The following is a 14,900-nucleotide window of genomic DNA, read 5'->3' as shown; positions in this document are numbered from 1 at the left end:
TTGTTAGAGGTTTATTGAATGGTAAGTTTAATTCTTCTTATACTCATTTACCTACTGAATTAATTTGTATATTTCATTAATTAATTTTTTTCTTTATCTTTCCAGAGGCAACGTTGATGGTGGAGCAGATTTAATCGAGACCTGGACAGCAACAGCGCAGACAGAGAGTTCCCCTATCCTTACGTGACCGTTGTAATAAAGCATCATGTTTAACGCTTCTGGCTGCATGTCAGACATTGTTACTGAAACATTGCGCTGATATCAAGGTAATTTAAACCGATCCCTGGGTCTTATTCTTCTTTTGATACTCATGTCAATATGGATAGCCAGATCACACATGCGCTGAATGAGATAAGGAATGTTGTTGCTCAACTTAATAAAATTCCTGTTAATGCTGATGTAGCAGATAACATCGGGTTAAATGCATCTCCTGCTAAAATGTAATGAATCAAAATCTGCATGGTGACTTTTTACGCTCATTAGAACAGGCTGTTGAAGATTTAAATAGAACACCATCTCCATCCAGCATTCAGCAAAATAAATCAGCTGACTTACAAATTCCTTCAACGTCACACGCCACTGATCATACTGGGCAGCATGGCGGTAATTTAAATCCAGAGGTTGCAGTCAACCCTGATCAGATTGAGGGAGATCCTCCTGTGACTGTTGAACGTGAACATTTTAATAACATTGAAATAAGGAGACCTTTTACCATCCCACTTCCCTGCCCTGGTAATGTCCCTGATCTCGCTGCAGTCTATATAAACATCATGCGTATTCTCACTGAATTAGCCGATACTGCAAGATCTTTAGCCAGACGTAACGATGTTGTGCAGCTAGAATTAGTTGGGGAAAATCTGAACCGTAACGTCACGTTTACCATTAACGATGATGGGAATATGATTCTGCCTGCTTTTGAGGATTTTTTAGATGAGTTACTACAGTCCAACGCTGAAATGCCTGCAGATAATAACCTGGAATTTGTTCTACAGGTAGTTAATGACCCTGCAGGAGGGTCAAAACGTAAGGTTAAAGGAACGTTAGACTGTGAACTGATTAATAAGAAAAAGCGTCACCTGTATATTGTAGATAATACCAGTAATCAGTTATGCTTTGCCATAAGTCTTGCACACGTCTCTGACTCTAACCTTACTGATAATCAGGCTTTAGAGCTGGGGAGGGAGTGGCAACACAGGGCTGGTTTAGATGATCAGACAGCAGTAACTTTCAGCGACATTGGTAAATTTGAAAACATTCTAAAGAGCAAAATTGTAGTGTTTCACACAACCGTTACAGGCTCTGCAGCTCTGTGTAAATTTGAGACCAGTTTCCCTGATCGATCAAACCCTCTCTTTCTGCTGTTATTTCAAGGTCACTACTATAGGATAAAAAATCTCAAGGGTTTTATAGGACCGAGATACATCTGTGCATATTGTTACGGGAGCTATGAAAAGCCAGACACACACCATTGTGAAGGCTATTGTCCGGTGTGTCACTCATACCAGTGTATGCGTGAAATTAACGAACCTGTCGCCTGTGCAGGTTGTCACAGAATCTGTCGTAACTCTTCTTGTTTTAGTAGACACAGGGAACCCCGCAAAAGACCTAGTGCTGACAGGCCCATGAGTGACTGTGAGTTGGTAAAACTGTGCAAGGTGTGCAAAAGGATATACGTTATTCCAATCAGCAAGCAGGATAAACCACACGTGTGTAATGTAAAATGCCGTATTTGCGGTGAGAATATACCTCCTGATTTAGATGTGACATGCGATGGTCATCTGTGTTACATTCAAACCGCCCAAGCCTGGAATCAGTTAGATGATAAACTGTTTTTTTATGATTTTGAATGCTTCATCGACGAGAACGGTGTGCACATCCCCTATCTGGTCTGTGTTAAAACGCTGAAAGGTGAGGAATGGCATGCTTATGGATTGAATTGCACCCAAAAATTTCTCCTCCATTTCAGGAGACCGATGTACAGAGGCTTTACCTTAATAGCACACAACGCACATGGGTGATCAGCTTTCTTGAGAAAGTTAATGCACCCGAACCGCTATCACCCCGAGATGCTCTGTATGGTGGACGCACCTGTCCTATGAGGTTGAGGTACACAGCGGGGCCAGGTGAAACTGTACACTATGTGGATTACACATCTCTGTACCCCTATGTAAATGCTAGCTGCGTCTTTCCCCTCGGGCACCCCACCATCATTTAAAAAATTTTGATGACCCCACCAGCTACTTTGGCCTCGTCATAGCTGTGGTCTACCCCCCATGTGGTCTCTTTTTCCCTGTTTTGCCTTACAGAATATCCCAAGGTAAACTGGTGTTTACTCTCTGCCGCATATGTGCTGAAATAAATAACCAGTCAGGTCCCTGCAGGCATAATGATGAGGACAGAGCTCTGACAGGTGTGTGGGTGAGTGTAGAGTTTTGTAAAGCGTTGCAGTGTGGTTATCGCCTCGCCAAAATCGTTGAAGTTTGGCATTTTGAGAAGACCAGTGACACAATCTTTAAAGGTTACATTCATTGCTTTTTAAAGGGTAAGCAGGAGGCTTCAGGCTACCCTTCTGAAGCGGTGGATGAGGAGAGCAGGTCAAAGTATGTCGCAGACTACAAACTTCACCAGGGTATCCAATTAGACGCAGGCAAAATCGAGGTGAACCCTGCCAAAAGACAGGTAGCAAAACTGTGCTTAAACAGCTTTTGGGGAAAGTTTGCACAGCGAAGTGATCTGTCTCAGACCCCAGTCATCACTAACCCTGATGAGTTTTTCAGCTTCATGTTCTCGAGTAAATACAGGGTTAACTATTTTCATTTTTTCAACCCTGAAATGTGTGTAGTGCAGTGGAACTACAGCAAACGTGTCATCTCTCCCCCAAGCAAGGTAAACAATGTGTTTATTGCAGCATTCACCACCGCTTATGCACGTTTAAAACTTCTCAGCAGCATGGAGCAATTGCAGGACAGATTGATTTATATTGACATGGACAGTTTGATTTATGTGACAAAAAGTGGTGAAACTCCTTTGGAGCTTGGAAATTATCTGGGTGATCTTACTGACGAGCTCGCGGGAGACAGCATTTTGGAGTTTGCATCAACAGGACCCAAGAGTTATGCATATCAAACCAAAAACCAGAAAAAGCTAGTGATACGTGCTAAAGGTATCACTCAAGTCATCAATCATCTGAGATCGGATCGTAGCACTCTGAAACAGAGTTAAGCTGCTTGAGACATTCATTACCGCTCATCTTATCGTACATATCAGTGATTGCACTATGGAAGCCTTGTACCGATTTCAGTTCATATAAAACTGTCTCTGCAATCGTTTTCACTCTGAAGTCATCTGCTTGTACGCATCGAAGTGTCAGAAGTTTCCGAAAAGCAGGAAGGAGCTTGGGGTTTACGAGTTGTCGCACGATGCGTTGAAAGTTGATTTGGTAATACTCCTCCTCCAATATCTCCAGGCACTGATGCTGTCGTTGGCTCGGGTGGTTCGTTATGCACCCGTAACAGGTTTCTTTGACATAGTTCAAACAGGCTATGTTGAATAAATGAAGTATCGCTGTTTTCACCTTATTGATGAGAGCGCTTGAGATTCAGCCGTCAATTTCATCACCCTGATTACTCTCCTCCTCCTCTGGTGAAGGCTGAGGGGCAGGTATCGGGTCTGGAGTTTGTGTGGAAAGTGAGTAGCTGATGGTTGCCTTGTCCTCCACAATCACCCTCTTGTCTTCAGGTTGGATATCTGTGTGTACAGACTCAGCCACGCATAGCGGTGAATAGAGGTCGGGTGAAGGCGGATGATACAATCTGAGGTTGTATCCTGTCGGTGTCCCTGGACGATGAGGTGGCTGGTGAGTAGAGGTCTGGAGAAGGTGGATGATACGGCCCGGTGTTGAAGCTTTCATTATGATCAGGAGAGAAGACGGTCTCTTCTTGCTGGCTGTAGAAGTCCCCGTATGGTGTTTTCCCGTACGCTCCATACATTTTCAAGGTCTGCCGCTCGCCGTTGTGAAGAAGAAGAGTTTGTGAGCTCGCAGTTAGACCCTGATATATAGCGCAGGAAGGTGGGAGGGTCCTCAAGAAGAGGAGTGGGTCCTCAAAAGAGGGTGGGCTTTAGATCCACAACAGGGAACGTCAGCACTCTTTTCACTGACATAACATCAATCCAGCAGCGTGAGTTTTGGAAAAGGTTGGAAAGACACTGTCCAATTTCATTCATCTTCTCAACCCAAGCATCATACGGTGGAGCCAGCACAGTCTTGAATACACCGCAGTTCTGATTGAATGCCTCCAACACAAACAGATCTGAGGGGATCGTCTGGTTATTCTTGCGTTTGCTTGCCTGAAAAGACCAGCGGCCGTTTGCTGTGGTTTTTGACCCCCACACTGCACTAAAGAGAGGTTCTCTCGCAGCTGTTTCAACATCGGAAGGACACATTCTCATCCTTTTTGCTGGTTGAGGAGAGCTTTCATCTTCATCCTCCCTCTCGTACACTGAGACTGATTCAGGGTTATCGTTAAGGTGTGGGATTGCCAACCGTAACAGCCCAGTCGTTGTGGGTGAGAGTACACAGAGCCAATAATCCATTAAATACCTCGTCTTGATCCAATTGATACAAGCAGAGCTCTCCTATTTCATACATGAAAATATACCCCCAGCTACCACTCGGGCCATTTGGTTCCAAAGACCACTCTTCCTGCAGAGTGTCGAACGGAGGCCTTTGTAGCTTGCATAGGTAATATGTTGATTTCTTCGGGGCATCCAATTCACGGCGCGTATGCCTGTAGACGGTTACTGGGGTTTCACACAGAAGACGTACGTCTTAGCTGACCTGAGGCCTGTATTTCATCCATTGTTGTTGGTGAAGTTGGATCATCATCTGCAGAGTATGTTACGATAGGAATTCCGATAGGTATCTCAGACCAGGAAATAGATGATGTAGATGGTTGTTCATCATGTTGGCACACCTTGCTTTTCTCTCCGGTTTGATGAAAAACTCTCTTAACTAACCATTGTTCAACGAGTGTTCTTTTCCAGCTAATGCTGCAGGTAAATTGTTGCATTTTCCGCTAGTATTTAAAACAAACACTGAAGAACACCCCTCTGTTTTTTTAATTCGTTGATTCTAGATTTGCCCCCGAATGACAAAATTCTATCAGCGCGCATAGTTACGCCCCTTGGCGCCCCTTGGCGTTACACCTCAGCAACAGCGCAGACGTGTTAATTCAATAAACAGGGGATGGGAATTGTCAGAGGCAATGCTCGAGACTTATGGCCAGGAAAAGAGCACGGTCGTCTTAATTACTTTGACTACAGTTGGTGTGAAAACTTTGTCTGAGACAATACGCAAGAAACAGCTGTGGATGTCTGCCTTAATTCAATAAACAGTGGATGTGTATTGACTGAGACAATGGTTGAGACTTTGGGCCAGGAAAAGAGCACGGTCAGTGTGAAAACTTTGTCTGAGACAATACATAAGAAACAGCTGTGGATGTCTGCCTTAATTCAATAAACAGTGACATGTCTGAGGACTTTATAACCTTTATTTTTTATTTTTTCAGTTTCTTGTGACGTTTTACATAGACATACTGGTTACAACCTCTGGTTCCCACGTGGGATGAGGAGAAAACTGTTTTCTCTAAATCCTCAATAACTATTGCTCTAAGATGAAAAAGGAAAAGCTTAAGGTAACTAAAATTATCATCCATTTTACCAAAAGGAGTCTCTCATGATTCCAAACAAAGTCTTTTAGCTGTAGAATCCATTTCTAATTTGGAAACATCATACTGAGCACTCATAAAATTTTAGATAATTCCATGTTTGGCTTACTTTTTAACAATTGTTTTTTTAGTTCATTTATTTCTCTGTTTTTAGATCATCTCTACAAGTTACTGGTGCAGATTAGATTACTCAAACATTTGAGCAGAGGAAGAAAGGTTCTGTATCTACTTTTTGTCTCCTTGTTTTTTAGATGTAAAAACATCCATCTAAATAACCCGTGTTAAAACAAAATAAATTTATAATTCTGTCAGGTTCTCTTTTTATCAGAATTTTGTGTGACGTGCATGCATTAACCTGAGTGACCTTTTAAAGTGGACAAACTACATGTTTTGTTTTTAGATGTAAAAAACATCTAAAAACATACAATTAGAAAGATTCGCTTCCTTGTAACGACAACATCCGGCTATTGACAACATCCGGTTAATGATGATATCCGGTTACGTCACTGGAAGGCACACCAACGGAAGTCCCGCCCTAGGATGTCCCAGCCACCGGAAGTCCCACCCACCTGTCAAACTTTTCACACCTCGTTTGATTGAAGGATGTACATTTAGTCTCTATCATGTTCTTTGATTTCTCCAGTGCATTTAACACAATTCAACCTGATTTGCTTTGTCAGAAACTCCAGAAGACTCAGGTGGAGGCCTCAACAATCTCCTGGATCAAAGACTACCTGACAAACAGACCACAGTTTGTGAGACTGAAGGGTTATGTGTCTAACCAGGTTGTCAGCAGCACAGGAGCACCACAGGGGACTGTACTCTCACCATTCCTCTTCACTCTGTACACCTCAGACGTCCAGTACAAGACAGACTCCTGTCATCTGCAGAAATACTCGGATGACTCTGCAGTCGTGGGGTGGATCAGTAATGGACAAGAAGATGAGTACAGGAAGGTGGTGGACCTCTTTGTGGCATGGTGTGGAAACAATCATCTCATTTTGAACGTGACTAAAACAAAGGAGATGAATGTAGATTTTAAGAGAAACAGGAATAAGTCAAAAACTACTTCTATCATGGGAGAAGAAGTGGAGGTGGTGGAGGAGTATAAGTACCTCGGTGTTCACCTGGACAACAGACTAGAGTGGAGATGCAACTGTGAAGCCATCTACAAGAAGGGACAGAGCAGACTGTACTTCTTGAGGAAGCTTAGGTCCTTTGGTGTTTGCAGTAAGATGCTGCATATCTTCTATAAGTCTGTTGTGGAGACTGTGGTCTCTTCTGCCATCATCTGCTGGGGAAGCAGCATCACAGCCAGGGACTTAAAAAAGCTCAACAAGCTGATAAAGAAGGCTGGCTCTGTTCAGTCAGCTCCAGCACTCCAAATCAACAAGAATACAATGACAGCAGTGTTACCTTTGATTGTTTAAAAGTATTTTTTGTAACTGTTCTACTGTGTATTGATGCTGATATGTTCCTGTAATAATTCTTAATTTCTTGTTCTGTCTTTAGATATATTCTAATATCTACTTCAACTTCACCCATGACTAGCAAATGCAAAACTTACAACATAAAACAAATGTTAAGTAACAGTCCTGCTGTAAATACCAGCTTTGTGAAGGTCTTAAAATCATTTTGTTCAAGCATCTTGATTCAACTCTTATTATTTTTAAGGACAGAAAAATTAGATATTGTTACCTTTGTGGTGCTTTGTATGCAACATGGTACAGCAGTTCATTTAACCCATTCTCGTGTGGTTTACCTGGAAAGAAATAATAAAAAATTACTCCTCTTCACCGTCTAATCCCGCCATGCTTGCTATCAGCTAGCTGCAGTTAAAATACAACAAGCGAGTTAACATGCTTAATTAACTAAACCTGGCCAAATAAAATATTATTGCTAAACTGCGATACAGAACAGTCATCTAAAGCTTCACAATAGCAAAATAATTTTGTATTTTCATCAACTTACCGTAAAAAATCCTTCCGAAACAACGAGAATGAATTACGTCCAATGCTGGAGCTGCTGGTGTTTGGAACTATTAGCAGGTCCATGACCCATGTGACTTCCGCATTCCATTCTTTCTATAGAAGTCAATGGGAGTGTCATAACTCTCTCTTTGGTGCTGGGTACACTCAGGCCAGATGAAACAACGTTTGAGCTTTTTAGTGAGAAATACAGCTGTTATATCTGTTGTAAAACAAACAGTGAACATGTGGAAAAAAAGCCTGTCACTTTTAAGTGTATGGTGAATGATCCGTGATGCTGTGGGACAGTTTCTTTTCCAAAGGCAGAGACAACTTTCTTAGAGTGAATGGATATTTGATTTTTCCCCGCACTGAATGGGTGTACTCAAATAAAATAAAAGGTTTTCACATTTTGCGGCAATCAAAGATGAATATTTTAAGGGGTTTTTACATCTTTGCCAATAAGTTTAAAGAGCACCTGTATATAGATTAAAATTATAGTTGTGTAACTGTGCAGTTACTGAGCCACACTGTGAGAATTGTAAGTTAAAATGAAATACAGTTTGAAATCATCTGGAGCTTGTATACTATAGGTTGATGTAATGAACCATGGCTTGGCAAAACTCAGAGATCAGGGAACAGAAACAAGGTCATTGTCCAGAAGCTCGGCAGAAGTCAAGGGCAAGACGAGGCTGAGCAGACCAGGGCACAGAAACGAGGTTGTTACAATGAGTTCAGGCAGGGACATGGATGAACCGCTGGACACCTACTAACAAGAGCTTTAAATAGTCTGGCAAAGAACTGAAGGCTGAAGAGTGCTTAAATAGAGCAGTTCACAGGTGAGTGAAATTAGGCTGATTGCAGTGGAGCAGGTGGGCTTGGCAGAAACAGAGAACAAACAGACAGCAATCATGACACTTGAGTAATTTCACTATAACAGTCAAGTACTTATATTGAAAGAATGGCAACTAAACAGTTGTGTACCCACTAAGAAAGGAATGCACAACACCTTATTTGTTAGTTTATTCCTTGGCCTAAACTTACTCCTAACTCGCTTTGTCAGTTTTTCAAAATAGCTGCTGGAGATTCTAACCATGTTATGATTCTGGCACGTCTGCTCTACCCTGTCTCCCTGGCTGCAATCAGCAGATTAGATGCACCTGGTGGCTGCTGCAGTGTAGTGCAATCTGTGGCATGCCATACACCTGTGTCTTCCCTGATATATACCGACTCTGACAAGCAGACGGTGCCAGATTTTTGAAAGCCATCGTGTGAGTAGATAGCCAGCGTTCCTTCCTGTCTGATCATTGTTCTTGACCTTGCCTTGCCTTTTGGATTTATGCCTCTGCCTGCTCCCTGTCGGACTATTTGGATTTTGGTTGTCGACCTTGTTTCCTGCATCTGGTTTATGCCTCTGCCTGCCCCGTGCCTGATGCCTCTTGTTCTGATCGTTGACCCTGTTTCTGTCCTTGCATTATTGAGCCATCCTAGCCCTCGGATTATTCAGCCTGCAGTCACTTCTTACCTGTGCTGTGGAGATCACCGCCTGCCGCCCACTGAGGTTTCCCCTCTGGGTTTCAAGTTCCACTCAAGACAAAAGCAGTGATTCCTGGAAGCTCTAAGGAGTGTTACCTGTGTGACGTTTTCCTGTGGCTGAATAAACCTTTTAAACTTTCAGTACTGTCTGGCTGAATCTTGGGTCCGCCTTTTTCTGATTCATAGCAAACCACTGTCACAGTCAAACCTTCCGACACAATTAAAACCACAACAACATGAGGAAATCACCTCTGACCTGACATCGAAAGGAAACTGTATTAACACTGTATGCCATAAAATCACTGCTGACATTCTTTATACAACAGTGCCTGGTTTTATTGTATTGACAGTGGCAAAGAAAAAGAAACAGGACACGTTTCTTGCATCTGGTGTTTGAAGCCTGATTTCTGATAATGTTCTACAGAAAAGGATTTTGTAACTGTCCAGATCATAATCTTTTGCTGAAATGGCTTTCTATGGAACTTTCTATTGTCCCTGCTGTCTGAGAAAATCTATCAGAAAGGCAGAGGAAAAATAAGATCATTTAAACCGCAGATGTGGGAAGCAGACAAGAATTTGAATCAATGCAAGACAGCATGGTTAATTTGTGAATGTATATTGTCTCTTTCAGCTAATGGACGCCTGCAGGCTTTTCTTGTCACTTCTTCTGATGATGTCCACCCCACGAGGGAAATCAGGTAGTGTGTGCACAAACATATTTAAAAAGAAAATAGTAGGGCATAAGTAAGTTTGTGTAAGTCTGACTGCAAATGAAAGGTATTAGTTTTTATCATCATTCAAATATACACATGCTAATGAGGCCATGAGATGCATGATGTAAGAGGTAACAGCAGTGAGTTTATGGTTTATGGTGAGAGATGCAGTGCATAGTGCAATCATGAACACCCAAGAACAAAATTAAAGGAATCAGATCAAAGTCTGTTTAAATTGACTTGGTTGGCAATTAACAAAGAAGAATTTTCTAGAAATAATATCCATACACTTTTAAGCACATTCCGTTAACACCCCTTAAAACTCCATCACTTCTGTAAATAAATTATCCCACTTCTCTTGACAAATACTAATTAGGTAAGGGAGTAAACATTTATGTATTCAGAACTTTTTTAAAGACAAATGTTACAAAGTGCTTCATAAAAGGGTAACCCTAGAAAATACAAAACAAAATGTGATACATTTCCATTAACCATATTCAGAAGTCTTGAATGATATTGTTATTTATATTTATCATCTTCCTTATTTTCAGAAGCATCAAAATCTTCATGCCTTAACCTGGACCAGGATTTTTACCGTCTTATTAAAGGTGAAGCATTTTACTATGTGTCCTATGCTATGGATGACCCTAAGATGCCTGATGAAAATATTACGTGGTACAAAAATGGGCCAGAGATTAAGAATATTACCACGGATGAGACACACAGAATCCATTACCATGGTGGAGCACTCCTTTTCTTAAACATCAGTGCTAATGATTCTGGTACTTATACTGGCAGGTAAGAATATTTGTCTGTTACGTGAGATCTTAGTTGACCCAGTTGAACTCGTAAAGGCGACCTATTATACTTCCTTTAAACATTTGGGATAGGTCTATGGGCTATACAAAGCATGATAATTACATTTTTCACACAAAATCATTCTCAGATAATGAGATTTCACTTCCTCAGTTGAGCTTTCAGAATGAGCTGTTTTAGGGCTCTGTCACCTTTATGCAAATTTGTTGTATCTGGCCACACCCTCTAACCAGCACTTCGCACATGTGACAGTGAAACTTATGAGACACAACAATAAGTACTTACATTTCTGTCATGTGCAGATTTGCCACGAACAGTAGGGACTGATTTTTTTTTCCATTCTACATCTTTGTGCAAATCCTGACATGTACTGATGTGAGTTTTCAAAGCAGTCCATAGTAAAGTGATTTGCGCAAATTAGTTCTGTATAGTATAAAAACGAACAAAAAGTGAATTTTGCATAATGGGCCCCCTTTAAGTTGCTGTCACACTGTTGCATTGCCATGTATGCTGAAATATTGAAAAATGCATGTCACTCACTAAACATGAGGACATTAAGTTATTTTGACATTAGGATTAGGCCTTGTCATGTGTTTGTAGTTAGTGTATCACTTAGTGTTGTGCCAGTTCATCCTAAGCAAGATCTTGTTTTTAATTCACTTTAGCCAGGGTTGAAATTAATTCATTCATTTCATAGTTCATTACCTAAGTATGTTGAACTAAGTTCAAAGATCTGACTTTAACTAGTTCTTGTTCATTGATCATTATTTGTCTGAAATAAAGTTTATAAAATTATATAGGTCATGACGTAATTCACAAATTACCATATGGATTATCCCATTGCCTAGCATCAGTTTTCTTCTCCCCTGTTGTCTTTGCTTACATTGTATTTTGTAATGGCTTAATTCCAAAATAGCTGCTCTCATTCACTATTTTCAGTTTTATTAACAGAAAAGAACAATTTGGGTGTAAATCGCTCCATAATTTTATACTGAAGTCAAGTAAACAGAAGGTTTTTAGGGTTAGTTGAAGTTATTCCACCAGTAATGCACCTCTGATCCACTTTAAGAGTTAGTAAGCAGTCTGTAACTGTATGCTGTAAGGGCAAGAAGGCATTACGAAACAAATGTGACATAGTAATATCATACAAAGCACAGTTAAAACTGAGTCTGCACTGAAATGAGAACAGAGACACCGGATAAGTCCCTGTCCCATTTGAGAAATATGTTGATCAGCAGAATTTAATGGAGACAATAACATGTTAAGGATGGCTTGCAGCTACTAGCTTGTATTTAAAGCAATTAAGGCTGTTGGAAACCCTGCATGATCTCAATCAATTATAAGGGAAATCCCATATTGCTGAGGTGAATGCTGCTAGTTATTATACACACCCACTTGGTTCCACAATTCCACACAGCCAGCGTACTTACCAGATTGATGTGTGTCATGTAAGTGATGATAAGAGCTGTGGGGGTGGGATGAGTTTAAGTGGAGAGCACACTTACTGATTATCAATTTATTTAGTGTATTGTATTAGCACCGGGCTGTACCACATGCTATTAAGCCCCAGTCAAACCAGATTAGGACTCTGCAGAGGTAGAAATGATCAAAAACATAGATTGTTTTGCATTGTCTTGGAGAGGTCTTATCATGACCAATGCCAAACGTCGGTTTCAATGGTACAAGGAGCACAAATCTTGGCCTGTGGACAATGTGAAACATGTATTGTTCTCTGAAGAGTCCACCTTTACTGTTTTCCCCACATCCGGGAGAGTTAGTGTGGAGAAGCCCCAAAGACGCGTACCACCCAGACTGTTGCATGCCCAAAGTGAAGCATGGGGGTGGATCAGTGATGGTTTGGGCTGCCATATCATGGCATTCCCTTGGCCCAATACTTGTGCTAGATGGGCACGTCACTGCCAAGGACTACCGAACCATTCTTGAGGACCATGTGCAACCAATGGTTTGGACCATTGGTTGCATTGTATCCTGAAGGCGGTGCCGTGTATCAGGATGACAATGCACCAATACACACAGCAAGACTGGTGAAAGATTGGTTTGATGAACATGAAAGTGAAGTTGAACATCTCCCATGGCCTGCACAGTCACCAGATCTAAATATTATTGAGCCACTTTGGGGTGTTTTCTTCCACCAGTATCACGTAGTGACCTGGCCACTATCCTGCAAGAAGAATGGCTTAAAATCCCTCTGACCACTGTGCAGGACTTGTATATGTAATTCCCCAGATGAATTGACCCTGTATTGGCCACAAAAGGAGGCCCTACACCATACTAATAAGTTATTGTGGTCTAAAACCAGGTGTTTCCGTTTCATTGTCCAACCCCTGTATTTATTTTTGAACAAGACTAATGTACAAGTAAAACCAGGATCAACAGCTTTCAATTAAAAAGCACATTGCCTTTACTATAATGTTTACACAATCACATAGTATAAGACCGACTAATGCAGCAGGTTTTAGCATGTGATCTAACTTTAACATCAGGTGAGCTAGGTGTAACCAAAGTAAAGCGAAACACTTGATTCGATGTCCCCATGGATCTTTCTTTAGCTTATGGGTGCTTCTTTTGTTCAAAGCCTGATTGGATGACACCATGTCACCATGAGCATGTCTTTTGCTTATGTGATTAGCTTCTTTTCTTCATATTGTAGCATCTAGCTAGCAGGTAACAAGATCACGCCGAAACCAGGTTTCAGTCATGTGACTTTATTTTTGTTCTGATACACCCACACCAGGAAATGCTTTCCTGTTATATGGAGCTGGTACAACATTCTGTCCATGGTGTCAACTTTAGCAATTAACAACTGCAAAACCTAAAACACAATGTTAGCTCAGCATGAACAGAGCTACTAAAATGTGCAACTCATTCTTTTAACACACAAGACAAATCCATGTGTTTTTCTTGGCTCAACACTACCCAGCAGCCTTTGAGGCTTATCCAGCCCCAAAGGAAGTTACACAGCCCCCACCTAGCTGGCTCTCCCCAGCCACCCAACAGTTCACAAAAAAAGTCCTTGAGATGTTGGGTAAGCCAGCGCCGTCTGCCCTGACCACGTCGCTGTGAATTCCCCTTTCTTTACTTTGGGGGTGCCTCATCAGTCATTGATGAAACCAACTCCACACTATCCTGTGTCCCCCTCCTCCTCCATGGTCTCCTTTCCCTGTACTAGTGGTACAACGGTCCCGATGAAGCACCACCACCTTACGTCCACTGTTCATTTTCACCCTATAGACAACTTGAGAGAGTCTGTCCAGCACAGTGCAAGGCCCCACCCAGTGACTCATCAGCTTAGGGTACAACCCTTTCTTCCGCACCAGCCGGTAGACTCAAACCTGTTCCCTGGCAGCAAGCCCCTCACCTCTGCTCCTGGTGTCATAGGCTCTTTTCTGCTCTGTCCCTGCCCGTATCAGCAATTGTCGTGCTAGCTAATGCATATCACGCAGCCTCTTCACCAACTCATAAAAATAACTCAGCCCATGATCAGACGCAGCACCAGGCTCTGGCGCTGGTCCAAAATTAGGTCCACAGGTGTCCATAATTCATGACCAAACATGAGTGCTGCAGGGGTACACTGGGTGGATTCCTGAACAGCAGACGGTAAGCAAACAGAACCAATGATAGGTGGCGATCCCAATCCCGTTGCTTCTGCTCAGTTAGGATAGCAAGCTGTGTCTGGTTGAAACGCTCCACCAACCCGTCACTCTGTGGGTGGAGCAGAGTGGTGTGGGTCTTTTTAACCCCTATCCACACCTTGAAGACCACAGACTCAAAGTTTCGCCCTTGGTCACTTTGCAGCTCCTCTGGCACACGGAATCGACTGAACATTTCATCCACTAACTTGTCAGCTGTGGTAATGGGGCTCTGATCTGGAATGGCATAAGCCTCTGGCCATTTTGTGAAATACTCCATAGCAACAAGCACATAAAGGTTGCCTTGGTCTGTGGTGGGAAACGGACCCAACACATTGATACCCACTCGTTCCACTGGGGCGCCAACTTGGTATAGCAGTAATGGTGCTCGGGGGTGACAAGTTGGGTCCTTCTGTGCAGTGCAAATGTCACAGTGGTACACAAACATCTCAGTGTCTTGCTGGCATCCTGGCCAGTAGAACCAGCTTCTGA

The 14,900-nt window shown here is 42.1% G+C and overlaps 1 protein-coding gene across 3 annotated transcripts in view; it reads left to right on the top strand.

Moving 5' to 3' along the window:
• il1rl1 (interleukin 1 receptor-like 1) overlaps positions 1-14,900 on the top strand; it is a 51,146-nt gene that overhangs the window by 13,025 nt on the left and 23,221 nt on the right. For all 3 annotated transcript variants that reach the window (XR_007038940.1, XM_047370062.1, XM_047370063.1), the window contains exons 2-3: positions 9,861-9,927; positions 10,494-10,740. Coding sequence is in view for 2 of the 3 variants with exons in the window: in XM_047370062.1 (XP_047226018.1) it covers positions 9,864-9,927; positions 10,494-10,740 (311 nt within the window). In the remaining variant the exon portion in view is untranslated. The remainder of the gene's footprint in view (positions 1-9,860; positions 9,928-10,493; positions 10,741-14,900) is intronic.

This window comes from Girardinichthys multiradiatus, chromosome 7, assembly GCF_021462225.1.
Source record: "Girardinichthys multiradiatus isolate DD_20200921_A chromosome 7, DD_fGirMul_XY1, whole genome shotgun sequence".
Classification (NCBI taxonomy): Eukaryota; Metazoa; Chordata; class Actinopteri; order Cyprinodontiformes; family Goodeidae; genus Girardinichthys; species Girardinichthys multiradiatus.
This window is presented reverse-complemented; position numbering and strand designations above follow the sequence as displayed.